A 21928-nucleotide genomic window follows, 5' to 3' on the forward strand; every position below is an offset into this window, starting at 1 on the left:
GTGCGAAGAATAGGAGAAAAAAAGGTGCGAAGAAAGAGAAGTTTCTTCTGGGCATACGAAGACGATTCTTCTGGGTATGCAAAGTAGAATTCTTCTAGGATAACAAAGGAAGGAATCTTCTGGGGCAGCAAAGGAAAGACTCTTTTGGGTAATCAAGGTAGAGATCAAGTTTCTCTATAGAAGACCTAGAGATCGAGATTCTCTAGGGAAGTTGTGAAGGTGCAGTGGAAAAGGATAGAGACCGAGTTTCTCTAGGAGGCGAAAAGAAGCAGTTCTAGATCAAGAAGAAAGGTGAAGGAAAGAAGAGGCAAAGCATCAAGGTCGGTGACAAGGTTCTTGAGAGGATACTAGAGTCAAGGGTCTGTGTCAAGGTCTTGGTACTTATCAACTGAACATCTAGAAGAAGAATTTTAATCAGGTTTTCCTCTCAAGAGGTGGGAGGTCTTGGCCCTGGCTAAAGAAGCCTACACACTGTGTCACTTATCTTTTATGCATATTGGTAATTGTCTTGATGAAAGAACACATTAATAAGCTAACGAAGAAAAGACTATAAGATTAAGAAGAAAAAGTGCATCACAAGCACAAGCAATTATCAAGAAGATAAATCGTTAACTCTGAATGCCCTAGATTTCTCAACAGAACGGGAGCGAAGGACCGACAGGACAAGATATGTCATAGAGTCTGCTACATGATTGTCATTATATCTTGTATTCCATAGACTATTGTATTATTCAGATTGGTTTAATATAACGAAGATTGGGTTGTACAATATTTTGTTAAAAGTTGTGTATACTTGTGCATATGTGATTTACTGTTATTTTATATTCCATTGTGCAAAGTAGTTCTTGTTGAGATTCTTGGTTTGCTAGCGTCAGAGATTCTAAGATTCTATCCTAGACCCAAGATCGTGGAAATTCAGCATGACTAGTTGTTGATGTACTTAGACTATGTATCTCTCTACTAAAAATTTGATGACAATCTACTAGAAGAAGAATTTGGAAAGGGTTTTCCCCCTTGTGAGGGTTTTCCCTGGTCTTTGACCAAAATCTTTGTGTCTCTATTGCTCTTGGATGTCTTCTATTGTGCATATGGTTTTATGTTCTATTTACAATTGCAAATTGTTATTAGGTGATTTGAAAATATATTGGATAATTAATTGCCATTAAAAGAAGAATTGTCATAAGTGATTGTTACAACATAAACATCGAAGAATAATTAATAGGGCTTGGCTGAGAAACCATGGTTTATGGTAAGAATGTCCCGGTTACTAACTTAGGTCATTGAGTTTAACTGAGAAACCATTATAACTAGGGAGGTTGGTTCTGAGGCTTGGATTAATCCCTTAGGTCATTGTGTTTGACCGAGAGACTGGTGGGTTTGGTCAGGGACACTGATTTTGAGTTCTCTCCCTTAGGTCATTGTATTTGAGAATGAGACCATATGGTCGAGGAGAATGACTCTTTTGATATCAAGATCAAGATTCCTCCCTTGGGTTGTGGACCGAGAGACATTATAATCGGGGAGTTTGATATCGAGATAGGGATTCCTCCCTTGGGTCATGGACTGACATAGCTTGTTTATGGTCGGGGAAATGGACCCTGGGTACTCTCTTAGGTCATTGGATTTGACCAGGAGAAGTTTGATCCTGATTACTCCTTTTGAGTCATGGTGTTTGACTGAGAGACCAATGGGATGGTCAAAAAAATTGACTTTGATTACTTGCTTTGGTCATTATGCTTGACTGAGAAACCATTTCATATGGTTGGAGAGTTTGGCCTCATGAACGATATTATTTGATCCCATGGTCAGTTGGGCACTAACCTTGTTGCCATTGGTTTTGGCTTATGGAATGAGCTTGATGTTATGTATCTTTCCTTATGATGAGACTTGTACATCTGATTTTGTGATCTCTCCCTTAGGTCATTACCAAGAGACCAATGGATTGGTCGAGGAGATTAATCTCGAGAGAGAATGAAAAGTACCTCATTAGCTAAGAAGGAGTGTTCAAAAATAGTAGCTGCTATCGGTATTTTCATTGAAAAAAAAAAGAGAAATTGTTTAACTTCCAGTTGTCCAAGTCATCCTAAACATGTCAGGTCAGCCTCACCATTTGAAGGGGTTTGACCCAAGGTCAAAACCCACCTCTTGACACTCATATATATTGGCATTCTTTGGACTCCATTTGGGCATAATCATCACTCACTTATTCGACCAATCACAAGGAGATATGCTCACACATGCCAAAAAGAAGAGGATTAATTTCTGCATTGGCCAGACCATTTGACTTATGTTGACCAGCATTGACTTGAATCATTTCTCTCTTGTTTGACCAAGTCACTGACTGGAGTTTGAATGCCGAATATCTTGTTGTTCGTTGACCGAAGTTTTGTCTCTGTTCTAGGTCATTGACCAAGGTTTGACAACCAAACCCTGAGATTTGACCGAACTTCTGTGGAAATTGCATGACAAAATTTCGGCCCTTTGACCAGCAGCCTCAGGCTGAAATTCAGCCCTCTTCTGCAGACTTTGATTCCAAGCAATCATTGACTTATTCTCTCTTATTTGATTAGTTTTGACTTGGCATTTATTGAAGTCAAAGGTTAGCATTTTGACTGGAATATTCTGATGTATAATTGATGAATTGAACTCTCTTTCATAACAAAATATTACCTGGTTTTCCCCTTTGTGGGGTTTTGTCCCAAGAAATTTTGGTGTCTCTTGTTTCATTGTTTTACTGTGATCTCTATTGCTCTATTGAAGTTAATTGTTGAAATTTTCAAGTATAACTATTTAATGATTGGAATGCTCTAAAGAAGTCAAATTGTATCAATGGAAATAGTTATCAGTTTGAAAATTGTTCTAGTCTTGTTTGCAACTAGAAAATCAAAAAGAGCTTTCACATACAATTTGAGCGGTAACAAGGCACAAACGAATTTTGAAACATAGCCAGATCCTACAAGCTTCAAAGATGAAGTTCACAAGGAAGTATCTAACACTCACTCACTCAAACACCAATGAGTTCAAGAACCTCTGATACCATGTGAATGTATGCAAATTAACTATCTGAGAAAGAGATAATGAACACCAAAATAACAAACAAACTCAACAGCACATTCATATTAGGAATGTAAGATAATACAGGACAGTTGTTCTCTCCAATGATTCTTCCTCACACTCTATGTTTATTTATACAAGTTGGAGGAATACTCTGCAGATAACATTCCCTTCTCACCTCGTGACACCTTGTGATAAATATCAAGACACATTGCAAGAAATACAATCAAGTGTAACTACCAGGGGATATTAGGTAGCTATGTGAGACATAGGTACCCAACTATAACTAGAATATTCTCAACAACTACAAATTAAACCATACTTGATAAAATATTATTCTGAAAAAGTTAGCCAAATTAGAAGAAGGGCTTTAGTACAAAGACTTTTAATTTAACTCATCAAAGTACGAATATTTAGAATCTCCAAACTTCAACTCAAATTTAGAACTTTCATTTTCTTGAATTGTTTTCTTTAGTCGATCAAATTTATATCAATGCTGTCTCTTTTCTTTTAGGGATATAATCAATAATTCTGTATTTTTTTTTGCAATTTTCAGACCGCATTGAGGATGACAAAAATGAATACATGCTCAAGTTCACTCCTAGATTCATCCAGGAACCATTGCCTCAGGAAGTCTACATTGATTGGGAGTTGATACTGGATGATGAAACATGGATGGAGAGAACTCTTGGCCATAGATTATAATGGAAATTAAACCAACAGACTATGTAATCCATTCTCATACAAGACTTAAGTGAATGCAAGAGGCATGCTACTTTTTAAAAATTCAACTTGTCTGCTATGTAACATACAAAAACATGTTAAGCTGTTGAAAAGTGTAGCGAGAGAAGATCTTCTCTGGTGTGTGCCTTCGCCAGAAAGACCATGAGTTGTCTTCCTTTGACCGTGGACGAGTTCATGGCGATGGTGAATTCATGTGTAGGGTTGGAGGAACAGTTACATGGACCTTCTTCAGTTTGACTACAAGTTCGAGTGGCAATTATAAATTTAGATAAGACAAGTTGAGAGCTTCAGCCTTCGATTGAAGAAAGGACAAGTTAGAGAACCAGTTAGACTCAGTTAACTAGTCAATCACAACTCAGGTTCTAAATTTGTAACTTGCCAATTTTAGCATGGATCGAATCAATAAAAGGAGGACGAAGGCACAAAGTTTCATAGTTGTTTTGTGCATGAAGGACTGTGACAAGACACAGTTAACGAGATTGTGAGGGAGAGCACAAAGGTTTGTGTGAGAGCTCTTTGCCTGTGGAGAGTGTGGGCTTGAGGAGCAAGAACGCACAGGTTATTGAGCTTATTTGCGCACAGAAATAGGAGCTGTGTCCTAACTAATAGGAGCCCATGTGCGCACAAAAAAGGAGGTCCTTGTGCGCTAGGAAATAGGGCAGCAAGTGCGCAAAGGAAGAAGGAGCAGGGATCAGCGTGATGGGAGGATGGTTCAGGCTAGTATAGTAGAGAATAAGTGTGTTCTCAGTTGAACAGATTGCCTTGTATTTGATTCAATTGCTCAAGTTTATCAATAAATACTACAAACAAAGAAGAGGGTTTTCCCAGTTGGGTTTCCCAAGAAAAATAATTGTGTAATTATGTGACCGTGTTTTTATCTCTATGTTCTAATTCCACTGCTTATAAGTATTAAGAAATTCTGTGTCTTGGTGAAGGAAATTTGGTTTTGAGTTTGCAGTTGCCTTTGTTTCAGATTATTCATCTAAGCAGTTGCAGAATTTTGTGGAAATTTAACATAAGGCCCAGCAGTTACTTTTTAAGTATGGCCAATTATAAAAAGTAAACTGGCTTGCAGCAGAAGAGATCATGTCATAACTTGTGCTATAAACATCAGAATATAAATTGCCTAATTATATTCAACCACTATACATGAGAGAGAACCTACAGAAAAATTTGAAATAAGCCATCAAAGCATATTTACGCACAAATGGATGAGCTTATACCTGTTGAACCAATTTGACTTGGTTAGCACTAATTCCACTCAGCAAAAGTGACGGCCGTGTCTTGCAAAAGCTTATCTCAGATTCACTTATTTGGATGTTACAATCACCACTATCATCAACTGCACCATGTTTCCCCCTGTTCTGGTGCCTTAAGATACTATCTCGCCATTGACCGAATTTAATCTTCATCCTCTCTGAAAAGATAACATCTGCAGTACTGGTCAAAGGTATCTCTTTGATATTTTTTGAACTTCTTCCAGAAAGAGATGATTTACTTTCAGTCACATCTGCCAATCCTAGTTGATGTCTGACCTCAGCTTCTTGCTGTTTTGATAAATATGATATTCCTATAAAGAAGGGAAACAGTGAATTTAGACATAGCTATATTAATAGAGAAAATGCTGAAACATACTAAAATTTATAACATATTTAGGACTTTGTAAATACACCATCTGAAAAGACAATGTCAGTTGGCAATCCATCAAACACCAGTGCTTTTAGCATGAAGCCTGGTTACACCCTACAACATTGTGTAGCCAAGTAGTCTTCATTCACAGTTTCATGTCATAATCAGTCCAGTTGTTTAACTAAGCAATGTGTGGCCACAGGGTTGTTGACTCGATCAATATTAAGGTCCTGGAAGCAAAATATCACTTGATGCATAGAATTCTCAAGACAGCTCCAACATATCTTCTTGTAGAAGCATCTCAGAAGGAGGCATAGTCATCAGGAACCCGAATGGTTATAAGTTTTGAGGATCACTGCTCTTCATTGATGAAGAATAGCAATGCCATATATTCAATCTTCCATTACAAGACCATAAAATCGTCGTCTACCTCTCATAATAGGAATTAAAAATTGGAGACAGAAGTTGCAAATGAGGAATGGTACTAACAAAGTAATAACTATACTGGTGCCTTAGTTAACTATCTCCTCCTGAAGAATACATCTTGCTAATCCTGAGCAAACCAATTTGGACCTCTCTTAAGCCCATCTTGGCTATATAAAGATTCATGCCCTGTGACCTCCCCTATGGCCCTTCAAGGTCACAAGAACAAGGAATGACTTACTAAAGCATGTATATCTGGATGTCCTGTCATGTCCAAGATTGCAAACATTCAAATTTCAAGCACCTACATGCCTTTGAATTTCCTCAATAGATTTAACCACAAAAAAGTGCAAAGAAAAGTTAAAACCATTATGTACAAAGTTTGCACTAAGGCCTCCTTGACACCGGCCTGAGACTATCAACACCTGTGTTTGACATGCACATATACTAGATATAAACACTCAAGTACAGATTTGTGAATGCTCATAAAATTCCATAAAATGAAGGGATTTAGGGTGAAATGTGGTCACCCCATGGAACCTTCTTAACTTAATTTTGTCCCAAGTTGTGAGCATGCCTAAATATTGGACTTTTCAAGCCCCTAATTGCTTCTATAAATTAGCAGCAACAAAGCACTCTATTTTTTTCAATCCAACCACAATAAATGCACAAAACAGGCCTGTGCAAGTACTGAAGAAGGTTCAGTTGGTTTTAAAACATCTATTACAATTTGGTCAGAAGACCTAAGCAACACTTCCACAAATGCTGAGACATAAATCTATTATTGCAGAAAGAATGCAAGCAAAGTTTCTGATACAGCTTCTGGAGCATATATACCCCTCTATCCATTATTTCGGGTGTTTATTTTCACATGTAAATAACTTGACAGGTCCTGAAAGACCTCCCTCAGTCCTACGTTCCAACTGGCCTTCCAAGGAAACTAGGACACACTACTATCCATCAGTCAATTAAAAACACCTCAGAAAATGTCATCATCTTATTAGATGCAAGTACAATACGTTTCATTTTGGCCCTACTTCTTGGAGTTGTTGCCGCAAAATCTAGCACACCTAGTGCAAAGCCTCACTAAGCAGATCCAAACCTCACGGCAACAAAGTATCAGCTATCACTGTCACCTCAGCAGTGTTTCTCTAGCTACTAAGTGGTATTTAAAGCCACAAGGGAAACTTCCAAGCAGATCACCTAAAGGATATTCAATAAGAAGTGTTTAATCATAATGTGATGGATAAGGTCTAGTGATTGGGATAAAGTACTGGCAGAGTATAGCAGGCTAATATAATCTTCACCAAATTTCAAGCACTCTGTCCTTAGACCCATTAAGTAAATTACAGGGCTGTTATAAGTTATGGTTTTGCAGACTTTCAATAATAGGGCATGCAATATCATATAACAGCCCAAAAAAAGTCTTCCAATGAGAAACCAATAAAGGATCAAGACTATCAATTAGATATGCAGAGCCTAGGGTTTTCAATGGAGTTTTATGGCTAAAACATGCATAAAATAGCAATTAAATGATGTCAACCTTAGAAATAGGGTATTAAATGCAATAAGTATTAGATTTTGCTTTTAGAATATCCTTTAATGCAATTCCTACTTAAAGAGAGAGAACAAATCAAACAAAATTATTTTTTAGCAATATTTCATAGAAACCATAACCCTAACCCTAGATATCTAGAATTAAAGAGAGAAGAGGGAATTTCATAGAAGCAGATGGTTTGATCACCACCACCTAGACTAGTGCCTTGATCTAAATGGGCAATGGAGTCACCTAGGGAAAATTCAATGAGGACAACCTTGTTGAAGAGGGTGAGATGGCAAAGGCATCTACTTACAAACCCTAGCAGCTTCCTTTAGAGGGAGGATTTAAATTTATGAGATGCACAACTTGGAGTTCTCTTAAAGGATTTAGGGGAAACAATTTGTAATGTCCCTTTTTTCCGGACATTGGGGAAGGAGAGTATCTCATTAGCCTGGGTTACAAATTAAAATTAATTATGGGTTATGGTATAATTAATTAATTAATTAAGAGTAACTAAAGTAAAAGAAATATCACAAGCCACTTTAATAAAAGAAGAAAAAGACCCATGGTATTCTAATAGTCCATGACTATTAAAGGAGATGAGAGCTCACTCCTTAGGCAGGGATTTGGATTTATTTTTTTGTCGTTGTTGAGTTGAGCACTTGGAGCTTGTCTGAGTGAGAGCCCATATTACGTAGAGGGTTAGTTTTGGTGGAAAGTGATCCACCCTAGCTTATCCAAATCATGAGGGGTTTCGGTATTGAGATATATACCCTAGTCACTCTAAGAGGAGGGATCAAATCAGATTCCTCATTGGTGCTTAGCATGATCGAGATTTTGGAACATTGGTTGGAAGGCTGAAGCAGCACACAATCGCAGATCGGGGAATCTAGCCAGAGAAGATTTCTCCAACATATCTATTTGTCAAGCTCTATGAACATTTGACCTACTTTCCCTCTTAATAATCAATAAATAAATAGTTGGGGTTTTATAATGGAATTTGTCTGTAAACTTTGCAATTATTGATTCTAAATTGGTCTAATTCTCGACAAGAATTATTATGTGATTTTCCTAAAGAAATTTGATAGAATAATTTATGGGAAATTAAAATAAATTTTAAAGGGGATATTACAGTGGTATCAAAGCTGGTTTTAATTGAGGAATGTTGCAACGGGATCGAGCCAAAGATTAATTCAGGCGCATACACAAAGATTTGTGGGGCCAGGTTTAATTGTGGAAGCCGAATTTATTTTGTTAGGCAAACTTTATCTTGTTTGGCCGAATTTCTCTTGATCAACCAAATTTATTCTGCTGGGCCAAATTTATTTTGTTGGATCAGATTTATCTTACAAGGCCACTCTTACTAGGCCAAATTTATTTTTTTGGGCCGAATTTATCTTATTCGACCAAATTCATTTTACTACGCTGAATTTATCATGCTGGGACAAATTTATTTTACTAGGTTGAATTTATTTTGTTGGGCCAAATTTACTTTGTTGGGTTGAATTTCTCTTGTTTGGTCGAACTTATTTTGCTAGGCCAAATTAATTCTATTGGGTCAAGTTTATTTTTAGGGGGGGCCAAGTTCATTTGTCAGGGTCGAGATAAAAAATGGGGGGACAAATTGTTAATTTGTTGGACTGAGCTAACATTCTAGTCAGCAATTTTACCAGGTTCTATTTTGGATTTTCATGTAAAGATTCCTCCGAAGAATTCCTTTAGTAAATTACTAAATAATGCCAGAGTTTTAGCATTTTAATTTCTAGGTTGCATATTGTTTTAATTGTTGGTGATTTTCGTTGCAAAAATTCTAAATGAAATTTTATGGTGTTTTTCAAGCAAAATTTATGCCATAGAATTTCTTAAACAAAACCCTTGAATTTTGGGAGGGATTTTTTAATGGTCATTAGCATATTTAGCAGTAATGGAAATGGGACAGCATAGTATCCCTTGAAATTACTAAAGAGGAATTTGGAAATTTGCAATTTTATTGGCTCATGGACGATAGATGGAAATAGGCCATAGAATGCCCCACAAATACCATAAATAACTTGGTGAAAAGGCCGAAGTAGTTCAACAGTACATCTTTGGGCAGTGAGGTTCTAATGGAGCAAACAACTGTTGAATTTTCTTTAGGCCCTAGATTTGGTCTATGACTAGATCTTAGCGCATAAATACACTATGAACCCCAACACAGTATTTTACATAGTAGAAATACAACAACAGTGAAATCAATAAAGTACACAGATATATTTGGCTCGGATGTCGACCTTTATTAGTCCATCAATAAAGAATCATTGGGGCTCCTGTACCAGGGATCATGGCACTTTAGATCAATGATACAATTAGTATACATAGTATACAAAAATACATAGTCTGTCCATTCACTGATCTAGGGCTTGAGATATGCTTCTTCAAATCTACAATATGCCCAACAGAAATCATAGAGAAAGGCTCCTTTCTTCTTCTATACCAGCAGCTACTCACAGTCAATTTATTCCTTTAAATTCATTGCATAACAAGCCTTCAAAACTAGTTGTTTGGTTGTCTTTCACCAGACAAAATTCAACATATATACTCAACAAATCTTAGTTGCCCATATCCAGTCGATTTGGCCTCTTTTAGAGCTTCGTTGCCCTGCTATAGACCTCGGCCTACCCTTAACAACCATCCTTTGATCATATCTAGAGCTCGGATTACTTCCTCATCCCTAGAAGACCCCAGATCTACCCTCTAACACCTTGATTTGCTCTATTGCGCCTTGAAAAATATTAATCTATCCTCAGCCCACATTCTACCAACTCTCTATGCAGGTATTGGCCTTCAATCACTAATGAACTGCTCCTTCCTTGCCTCAACAAGCTGCTACATCAACCTAGGCTCCAAGCGGCCACCTTAGCAGACCTTGACTAGGTCTGAGCTCACTTGGCCTTCTTATCTAGGCTACGACTAGCCTTCAGAGCATCCCTAGGCCTGCGACCTTTCCTCCTATCGTAATCTGTCGTTAAACTCCTTGTGGATGGCCTTGCCAGGCCTACTAACCTTCAGATCAGCCCTCTACAGCGTCCTTTCACCCACAGAAAGTTCTCTGCCCAGGCTCCATGATTGCGGCCTCTTTTTCTTAGCAAGATAGTTCACTTAGCCCCCCTTAGATAAGACTTCTCCTTTTGAGCTGCATCTTTTCTTCTAAGAAGTGCGGCCTCCTTGGACTCTCTTCACTCCACAAGCAAGGTCCATCTCACTTGTGTGCCTAGGTCTTTCCTTTGGCCTCCTATTTATAGTTTTCCTTTAGGTTATTTGGGGAACCCTTGATCCTTTAAGGTTTTGGCCACTCAACTCTTTAACCATAAATTAGAATAAACAATTAATTGACTTGGGTCCAAACCCACAACTTTGGGTCAAAACCCCAACCAGTTGAGTAACTTGCCTAACCACCTCACTTTTGGTGGGTTTCCTTCTCTCGATAATACCTTCCGCACTTCCCAAATTCCAACAAGAACATGGCAGATCAACAAACCCTTCTCCACAGGGGTCCATATTACTCTTTAGCAAAAGCAGTCGAGGGATCTAGAAAAAGAAGAGGAAGTAGGAAATTGGTTGTTTGTGCTTGGATCAGATTTGAAATTTATGAAGGCAGGGGAGGTCCTCTTTAAATTGGAGGAGTTATACAAATGCTTGTCCAAAGTGGCACAATCTGATTGGAGGATATTAAGTTTGACAGTGAAGTGTTAAATCTTTTAATACCAACCTTAATTTATTTTCTCATGGCAATTATTTGTTCCCAACAATTTATTTAATTAACACAATAAATCTTGAATTATCGTAAAATAAAATCATTGGCATTTAACATCTAAAAATAATTCACCAACAAAAATTATCCATCATTTATTCATCTGGAAAATCAGGGTTTCAACCCATAGAGAATTTACAAAGAAAAATATAATGACTAAAACCTGCAACTTGGCCCCACTGGAATAATTTAGCCCAAGGAAAATCAGCCAACAAGAAATCGACCTCTGAAGAAATTTAGCCGGAAAAAATTGGCCCGCCTCTCACCAGAAAATCGGCCTCTGCGCCTAGCTCTCACTCGGCCTCTAAACACTCACAACTTGACCCTAGAAAATTGGCCTCCCTAGCAACTGTGCCTCCTTCTCACTTCAGCAATTTGGCCTCTCCAATTCCCAAGAAATCGGCCTCCAGGAAACACCCCAAAATTATCCCTATATTCTTCTTCCTTCTCCTCAGTCGAACTGAGCCTCGCACTCTCGAGAATTCACTCTCTCCTTGAGAAAATAGTATTATCAAAAATGGTGTAGTTTTCTCTCTCTCTTTTGTTCTTGTGTCTTCACCTCTCCACTAGGCTTCTTTTATAATATTCATTAAACCCAAATCCCTAACCCTAATCTCCCTTCTAGAAGCTCTTGGAAATCAATGGTTGAGATTATTTCTAATTCACTTAAATAATTAAATTCTTTATCCTTAGAAAATGACTTAATAGTCCACAAAAAGTAATTGACTTTAATCACTGTATTTTTCCTAAGTTAGACTTAGGAAAGAAGACATAAATCACTTACTCCACCAAGCAAGCACTTAAGGAGGCAATGAATCATCTTCCACATGCTAGGACACCAAGCCTATGCAGAAGACCTTCCGAAGCTACTATAAGCTTCAACATGAAGCCATCAATGCTTGCCTTGATCCAACATAGGTTTATGGAACATCCTTGTAAGGAAGTGAGACTTGCAGTTGCTTCTTTCTTATGTGAGATCATAAGAATAACTGCTCTTGTTACCCCTTACAACAATGGCATTCTAAGAAGGGTGTTACAGCTGATTGTGGAGAGCTTCCAAGGATTGCATGATATCAAGGACCTTACCTTTGGTAAGAAACTCAAAATCTTGGATATGGTGGCCAAAACTAGAATGTGTGCCATTATGATCAATCTAGATTGCAGTAATTTGATTTTCCAAATATTCCATTGTTTCTTCACCAACATCAGAGAATATCATCCAGGCATTGTAAAAGCTAGCATGCAAAATATTTTGTCTTTAATTTTAGGTGATGATGATGTCATTTGCAAGCAGCTACAATCAAAGGTGTTGGCTATTTGGAGGAAAGAGCAGGTTATTTCACTTGTTGCTCATGAACTCTCAGGAAGATTGATTGAGCTCAACCTTAAATGGTTCAAAAGGAAGTTAACTGAAAGAGTTAAATTCAATGGGGTTGCAAGTCACACGTTATGCCAACAAGGGTAAGAACCAAAAGGGAAGGAAGCAAAATTGTCCATCACAGCAGAAAGGGAGGACAGCTAGTCACTAGCAAGGAATTGGTAAAGAAAAAGATTTCTTGTAGTCAAAGGGTGCTAAGGACAAAAGAATAGGTGAAACCGTGGAGTGTGGGGTCAATGCCATACCCCAAGAAGAAAACATGTCAGTGAATGAAGAACCGCTAGAAGAAGAAAGCACTGGTGAAGCACAATCCCCATCATCTACACAAAAGGATGACAGAAGCAGTGACACCCAAGATCAGATAGGTGAACTAAATTGGTACGAAGAAGCTGCGGATTTGCAGGAGGTTGCAGGTGGCCTCTTAGAAATAAAGGAAAAACTCAAGAGGCTAAAGGGCACAATATTGCAGAAGGATAGTGAGCTTGAAGAATGGAGGATCAAGAAGGCAAGGTTAGTTGTTAAGCTTTTAGTATTGAGGAGCAATTAAAACACTTGAGAGGGCAACAATAAAAATATGATAGATTACTCTTAACGAGAGCATGAGGTGAGACGCACAACCCTCCTCAGAGGTACATAAACAAGGCTTGAAGCACATGGAGTTCACAATTGCAGGGGACTAGAAATGTGAGTAATGAGCAACCTTGCACATTATTGCTCGGCCCACATAAGGAGGTGGTGATGGATGGATGGTACAAAGAAGCAGGATCCCAATCTTGCATGTTGTTAGAATAGGATGGTAAGTATATAGGGATGCAAACTCAGAAGTCAGAACTATGGCTTAGTGGCATGTCAATTATAATCAGGGTAGCGCAGCATCAGCATGGTGGTTTGTTTCAGGGATTGTTGATAACTGTTGGGAGAGGCACTCTCAGGGAAGTCATGGACTCCAGAGATGTTATGGTGGCATTTGACATCTGCTATGACAAAGAACCCCAGCAGTTAAGCTAGAGGGAAAATATGAGTAGGTACCCTGTAAAATCGGAAACTTATGGGAGATTACTTCTAGCTAGGGGTACAACACAGTTGGAGTGTTCGGACATTGGAGATGCTACATTCCCTATTTGGTAGTGGGATCTAGGAATTAGTCTTGGCATACAGATTTTGGATTCAATTGCAATGATGCAACAGGGATTGTTTAGATTCAATCGGGATCAATGTTGCACGAAGCGGGGACGAAGCGAGGACGTTTTTTGGAAGCGGGGACACGGAAGCGTCATTTTCCAAAAATCTAGGAAGCGAAGCGTCCGCAGAAGCGTCTGCTATTTATATATATTTGCATTTATACTCAAAACAAACATCCCAAATACCAAATTAATTGTAGAAGACATGAAAACATGCATATTTTTTCATAAATCTGATAGATATGGCATCCATGATTCCATTGTAGTTACTAGTATGTACAACAACCATCTATATTCTAGCTATTACAAACATACATAAAAATTTTAAGCATATTATAAGACATAAAACATTTAAGCGTATTATAAAACATAAAACATAGAGCATATTATGATTTATCTAGCAAGTGAGCAACTGTCAACATTTGTCATGTCCAAAATTCAAATAATAATGTTTACAAAATATGTCACTTGGTCACTGCCAAGACAAAAAAGGTTCAAAATTCAAATTCACAAGCCTAAAAGTCTAATGAGTAATCTATGACAAAAGTAGCAGATTGTGAATATATCTACTAATCTCTCCTCTTTCCACCACGAAGAGAATGTGGCGGCGTGGTGCCGCTTCGCAGAGTAGTGTTCAATGATCAATCTCATTTCAAAGGCTATTTACTGATAATGCTGGGGAAGACTATGGAAAACTCTATGGGAGACCGTGGTTGTGAAGGCAAATTCTTCTGGACCTCCCTATTGCTATGGGAGACATGGTTGGCAATGCTCTTTCTTCTTTTGCTCATCTGAAGTGGGGTTATGAGGCCATTAGGGACATGATTGCATTTTGACTTGATCGAATTGAAATGATTTCTTCCCCTTAAACTGACTGAAAGGCCTCCACGTGGTGGCAATGAAGAGAATGGTGCATGTGGAAGTTGTGGCAGTGGCACTGAAACTGATGAAGAAGAACCCCCTACTGTTGGTGTTGAACCATGGAACCTAGGAACCAAGGGACCAAATGGGGGTGGGGGTGGCATATCAACAGGATCATCATCATCCTGGAATTGCTCAAAAAATTCATGCAAAAAAAAACACTAGTTAACAAAAAAATTAAAAACATGAATTATAGAAATGCTTTATAAGGAAAAATTGGAAAATTCATACCACAATGAACATACCTGGATAAGAGCATCCTCTAATTGCTCTAATCGCAACACTCCATCCTCCAAATTGGGCTCCTCTGGATTCTTGTCCCAAATCAACAGGCCTTTATTAGACTTTGCATGTTCACAGTAATGGGACAACAATCCCAAGTTGTAATGAACATAAACCAAGCTCTCTGCCCGGTCTAAACTCAACCTGTTCCTTTTAACACTATGGTTGAAAGAATAAGAGCTCCAACACCTCTCTGCGGAAGAAGTGTTTACCACCTGTGATAGCACCCGCAATGCCAAAGTCTGTAGAAGTGGAGTACGCCCTCCATGCATGTTCCACCACTCAAGAGAAGAAAAAGTCTCTCGATCTTTAATTGCATGCATGCTCCCAAATGGACCAGTGTTAAGCATATAGTTGTTCACCTATCTCCGTACCAATGCAGCCTCCTCCTCATCAAGGATTAATTTACTCAATGCAGCCATATATTTTCTATGAACCTCTTGATCTTGGTGTGGTTTTCTCCTGCTTCCCCCCCCAGGTGCTGGTGTTGAAAGCCATGATGGATGATAGTATTTAGGTGTCAAAACATATGCTAATGCATGCAATGGAACATTTAGCATTTCCCATCGGTTTTCCACCTCTACACGAATATAATTGTACAAGGTGGTATCTCTAGGCTCAACAATGTCATTAATCTACCCCAACATGCTATCCATTTGCTCATACACCTCCCCAATTACTGGTCGATCTAAATCTACAAACTTGATCATGTAATAAATTGGTTTGGTGAATTGCAAAACATATTTAACCTGTGCCCAAAAGTAACTGTCAAGAACAGTGTCCTTAACTGCATTAGCACCATCTATGTCAGTGTTAATTTCATCCCATGTTCAGCACACACCAGATTAGTTAAAGCTTGTCTCACCTTCACTAGCCGCCTAAAGGTGAGGTAATAACTAGCAAATCTTGTCTTTGCAATTTTAAGCAACTGCATCTTGGAGTAAGTGCCATAGAAGTAGTTTACCCTTGTATGCCCTGTGATGAATTTAATGAGTTGCTTCCCTCTCTTGTAAAGCTCAGTAATCCACCCACATTCTTTGTGCTTCACAATATCATGTATCAAAAGGTTCAATGTGTGAACTAGGCACCCAGACCAAAAGATGTGTGGATAAGTACGCTCAATAATTTTTCCTGCTGCCTTACAGTTTGCTACATTATCTGTGATCACTTGAACCACATTATTCGGACCAACATCTTTGATTGATTTCAATAGGAGATCTGCAATGTTTTGTGCAGATGCAGTGATGGAGGAGTCATGACATGTAATAAATATTGCACCACTAGAAGAAACACCAAGAACATTTATCAAATGTTCGTTTCTAATATTTGTCCACCCATCTGATACAATGGATACCCCAGAATCTACCCACTCATTTGTAAAATGTGTCAAAGCTCTTTGAACCTTAGCTTTTTCTCTTTCTAATAACATTGTTCTAGCTTTCTCATAGTTGGGGGCCTTGTATCCTTTTGGGGCTTCATTGATGGCCTTTACCATTTCATGCCAATAGGGAGAGGGAAGCACATTGAATGGTACACCGCAAGCACAAAGAAAACGGACTATCTTTCCATCCACATCATCCCTCCCAGCAACATTAAGGAAATCCCCTATTGTTCTTCTACCTCCAGAGCTTGCAGAAGTACCATGAGGAGATGAGTAGCTACCAAATTTAGAGGTTGCACTTGATTCAGAATGAGTTTTTTGTTTCTTGTTTTTTTGTTGTTCAGCCTCCTCTATTTGAATGTATTTTCTTCTTTCTTCAGTTGAAATGTTTGGGCAAATTTGTACCCCCACAGGACCCTTTTTTCATCACTGTCCAGCACCCCACAAAGATGCCTCCTCACACGGGTATATGAACCACAATATGGTTTTCCTCCATGACAACCATGAGGGCACACAAATTTGTAAGTTCCACCACCCTTTCCCCCATCAAGTTTGGTCACATAGTTCCACAAGGGTGTTAATGCAGCTTTCCCATCTAGTGTTTCAGTTTCCCCTTCAGGTTCATCCCCTTCCTCTTCAAACCCTTCCTCCTCATCATACATTGGGTCACTCATATTGGGACCACTGTCCTCTTGTGTTTCTTCCCTTCTATTTCTATTCCCCCTTGCCATCATTAAAACCAAGAGTGGAATTATACATAGAAGCCAAAAGAACACCATCTTGGAATATGGATATAAGATGTGGACAACCTACAAGTAAAGGAGCAAGTAGAAACCATGGGAAAGAGTAGGAGAGGGAAGAGAAAAATACAAAAAAAATGTCAAAAAAATAAGGGAGTTTGGGGTTTGAACTTACCTTTTTAGCTCTTGTATATGAAGTCCTCCAAGCTCTTGCTCCAAACTCCTCCTCTTTCTCCTAGCTCCTCCTCCTTCACTCCTCCAAGCTCTCCTCTCTTCTCATCTCCTTTCCTCTCTTCTCTTCTCCTCTCCTCTCTTCTCTTCTCTTCTCCAACTCTCATAAACTCAAAGTGAGCAAATGAGGAATGAATGGGGGCTTTATTCCCTTCATTCCTCACCTTAACCTCACCCTAACCCACCCCCTTTATGCCAAGTCAACAAAAATTAAAATAAAAAAATAAAAATAAAAAACCGAATTTTACCTTGCGCGCGGCCTTTTCCGGAAGCGTACGCTTCCTCCTCCGAAGCGCCACGTTTCGTACGCCCGAAGCATCGTACGAAGCGCACTTCGGAGGTTTGGAAGCGCGCTTCCGAGCCACGCTTCCGAAAATTCCAGGAAGCAGCAAAAAAATTCGAAAGCGCACTTCCGCCAAAGCTTCCTAGGCGCTTCCGCACGGGACGTGCTTCCGGGCTTGGAACCGGGGGGGGGGGGGGGGCGCTTCGTGCAACATTGATTGGGATCTCGGTATTGAGGTTACAATTGCTTGAGGTAAAGCAATTTTGGGAGGGGAGGACTATAATGTCCCTTTTTCCAGACATTATGAAAGGAGAGTATCTCATTAGCCTAGGTTACAAATTAAAATTAATTATGGGTTATGGGATAACTAATTAATTAAACTTCCTTGTGGACTGTTGTTGGTCACATGATCACAGGAGTTTTCTGAATGTTAACTCATTCGCCTGTAAATTTTTTTATTTCTTATAAAAAAAGTTCGCTTTTTTTTCCTTGGAAAAAAAAAAAACTAATTAATTAAACTGACTAAAGAAAAAGAAATATTATAAGTCACTTTAATAAAAGAATAAAAAGACCCATGGTATTTTGATTTTCCATGACTATTAAAGGAGATGAGAGCTCACTCCTTAGGCGGGCAGTGGGGATTAATGTTTGGTTGTTGTTGAGTTGAGCTCTTGGAGCTTGTCTAGCCTCTAGGTGAGAACCCATGTTATGTAGAGGGTTAGTTTCAGTGGAAAGTCATCCACCCTAGCTTATCCAAATCAGGAGGGGTTTCAATAATGAGAGATATACCCGAGCCACTCAAAGAGGAGGGATCAAATCAGATTTCTCATTCGTGCTTAGCAAGATCGGGATTTTGGAACATTGGTTGGAAGGTTGAAGTAGTGCACAATTGCAGATCAGGGAATCTAGCCAAAGAAGATTCTCTAGCTTATCTATTTGTCAAGTTCTATGAACTTTTGACATAATTTCCCTCTTTATAATAAATAAATAAATAGTTAGGGTTTTATCTGCATATTTTACAATTATTGATTTTAAATTGGTCAAATTCTCGGCAAGAATTATTACGTGCTTTTCATGAAGAAATTTAATAGAAAAAAGTGTGGGCTTCCTTATCTATTTGTCACACTTTAGCCTAGGTGATCATCTCCCTCGCACTTTGGGGACTCTTGACATGTGTCCTTTACTTAAGGTCACTCTACATATTTCCATGCAGAGACACAGGCCCCAAGGCATCTTCACAACTCTCTAGGCAATGGTCACAATGTTCTAGGAACCTGAGGGCCCTTCTTCAACGACTCATCCCTTCCACACATTTGGAGGCACATGTAACAGTCTGATGGAACATCCACCCTAAAGGATGCATTAATTAGCCATCGTGACATATATTTGGCATGTGTGGACCTACTTGGGCCTCCCTTGAATTGAGGATGTTGTTGGCATGATTCTAGGAGGTTATTACATTAGAGACGTCCCATACGACCACTGAAGTTGATTTTAGGTGATTAAATCCCTCTTCAAGCCTCCTACATGCCACATGTGTGGGTTTCCCTCATCTTAAGCATAGTCATTGACATATTTGGTGGATCTATCTTCATTGAAGAGGCATCATGATGATGTTACCTTGCATAATGCAAGGGCATTGGGTTCCCTTGACCTCACCTTGACCATTTTGGTGGGACACCTCCCTCTCTTGGAGAAATATTGTACATATGGCACATGTACTTTTGTATTTTATCTATTATTTGACTTTGTCTTCACACTTAGTTGGAAGACAAGTCTAATGTGAGATATCCTAGGCTAGATCTAAGTATATGAAAATATTTTTGTAATATAAGGGTCACTAAAGCCTCCTCTACAAGAGAGACTCCCTCTCCCATTTCAAGTTGTTGTTGGCTATTTAGAATGCAAATTTGTTGAATATTTACCTACTAAGGCATTTTAGTGTAAATTCTTGAAGCTCTTTTATCTTAGTGACTATTAGGTGCATAAATATTGATTGTGAATGTTGAAGTCTTCTACAAGCTAACAAGGTCAATCCATTGAAGGGAAAGTCTATCACTTGGAAGGAATACGTTTTGAGGTAACTCCTCTCCTTCTTCCTTTATTAACTTGATAATTGTTTGGTTCCACACTTTTTCTATCAATCTAGGAACCCTAGCAAGGGTGCTGAATATGTTTATCAAGCTACAATTTAAATTGTTGGTGCAGATGATCCCTTGAGGACCCCTTTTGTAGGGCCTTTGTCTTCATAGTTTATCTTGATTTGATAAAAGACTATTATGTCCTTTTACCCTAGTCTCCTCACCCTAATCCTTAGATAAAATAGATCAAATTCTTTTCTTTCTTTATAAAGAAATATAAGGAAACAAATTAAAAAATCCTAAGTTAGATTTCTTGTTATTAGAATATTCCTATTTAGTATTTAATACTCATTCTTTTAGCTATTCTGCTATTTTTATTCTTTTAAGCAGTTTCTTAGATGAAACTGATTGTTTCCATATTCTACATAGAAACTTGATGTTTCTATTATTGTAAATTCATTGTATTATTATTGAGCTTCTGCTTGCTCAAAATTAATGACTTCATTCGACATTCTTTTATGGTATCAAAGCCAGAAAAAGAGATTTCTTGAACAGTTATTCTCTCTGCATCCTAATCTCTTGAGTTCTTTCTTTCATTCCTTTCTAAGGTCGAGCCCTCTGTAAGCCAGGTAGCCTTCACTGAGTCTTAGCCTCGGCTTTGCTCACTGTGATAAAAGCTTACAGTCGTCTATCTCGATACAGAAATGGATTCTTCTCCTGCATTATCATTTTTCATGTCTAGAAGCCGATATGGTTCAAAGCATTTCTGAGGAATTAGAAATTGAAGAAACTCTTGGATCTGGTTTAGAACAAAATTTAGCCTTCCCTTGCTGGTGTACCGATTCTGTTTGGATAATCGCAGTCGGTTCTTCCTGCGTCTCTGTCGTGTTCTCATAGGGCAGCAAGATCTCCACGCCACCTCCCCTGTTCACAACATCAAGGTTGGACGACTGCTCTCAGATCAAATTCCAGGAAAGTCAAACTCTTCGTCCGTCCATTTGACGGGATCGGGACCAAAGCGGGATCGGGACGTCAATCGGGATCGGGATTTGACGGGATCGGGACCAAAGCGGGATCGTGGTCAATCGTAGTAGAGACAGTGAAAATTTGAGGCAAATTGAAGCCGCGGCAGTATTCTCCGACACGCAATCTGTGTGCAGCGTGGGTTTATGTGTATACGTGCTGCCTAACCTCGCATTTTTGCTGTGTGAGAAATTTCAAAACGACGGCTCACGTGGTTTCATTTTTTAGTCCACGTATTTGTCATTATACTGTTTTTTAGTTGCATGAATTAAGTGAAAAATCAGACAATTGGAGTTTCGTCTTATCTAAAAAAAAAAATAGCCACCCAGGATTTTTTTTGCTGGTTCAAAATATAGCGCTCATTTTTCTGTGGAGATTTAATTTTGCTGGGTAAATATATATATATATATATATATATATATATATTTCTTAAACCTGTCTCGCAGAACAAATTCTGTTTTGATTTGCACCAGGATAAGCGGGCAGCTACATTAAAATTTGTGTCAGACTTCTGTATTGTCTTTGGGAAAATGGCCACGCTCACCAATCTGATGTTAGAAGGAAATCAACGCTTTAATGGCAGCAACTATAACATTTGGAAACAAAGAATGTTGACCATTTTTGAATACAGGCGTCTTGATCAGCTCATTTTGGGCAAAGAGCTTCGTCCCGGTACAGCTGGTACCGATTAAGATAAATTTGATGATCGAAATCGAGAGGCTGTTATGCTTCTCAAGCTCTCTGTCGTTGATGATCAGTTACCACAGATTCCTTCTGGCAAGACAGCGGCCGAGATCTGGCAACAGTTGAAAGAACTGCGCGAGACATCTGACAAAAGCAGAGCTTTTTTTCTCAAAAATTAGTTGTTCTCCATCATGATGGACGAACATATGTCTTTACAGGAACATCTCAACAAAATTAAAGACATTTGAGATCAGCTCGAAGCCATTGGTCGGACCATGGAGGAAGAAGATATGGTATTCATTACTTTGAAAAGTCTACCGAAATCTTATGAACACTTCATAGAAACACTCAACATTACCACCACAAATGTTGATCTGAAGTTTCCAGAGTTATGCACCAAACTTCTGCAGCAGGATCGGTGGAAACAGCAGTTTGGTAGTGGTGCTTCATCAGTGTCCTCGGAAAATGCATTTGCTGCAAAATATCAGTCCTCTTCATCAGTGTCCTCGGAAAATGCATTTGCTGCAAAATATCAGTCCTTTCAACAGAAAGGCTCTTCTCAG

The 21928-nt window shown here is 38.7% G+C and overlaps 1 protein-coding gene across 2 annotated transcripts in view; it reads right to left on the minus strand.

The window, feature by feature from the left end:
* AHG2 (Polynucleotidyl transferase, ribonuclease H-like superfamily protein) overlaps positions 1-21928 on the minus strand; it is a 271334-nt gene that overhangs the window by 95803 nt on the left and 153603 nt on the right. For both annotated transcript variants that reach the window (XR_016252485.1, XM_089395136.1), the window contains exon 3: positions 5022-5368. Coding sequence is in view for 1 of the 2 variants with exons in the window: in XM_089395136.1 (XP_089251262.1) it covers positions 5022-5368 (347 nt within the window). In the remaining variant the exon portion in view is untranslated. The remainder of the gene's footprint in view (positions 1-5021; positions 5369-21928) is intronic.

This window comes from Pinus tabuliformis, chromosome 1_2 (assembly GCF_031772625.1).
Source record: "Pinus tabuliformis cultivar Carrire ecotype Pingquan chromosome 1_2, CPIR1, whole genome shotgun sequence".
Classification (NCBI taxonomy): Eukaryota; Viridiplantae; Streptophyta; class Pinopsida; order Pinales; family Pinaceae; genus Pinus; species Pinus tabuliformis.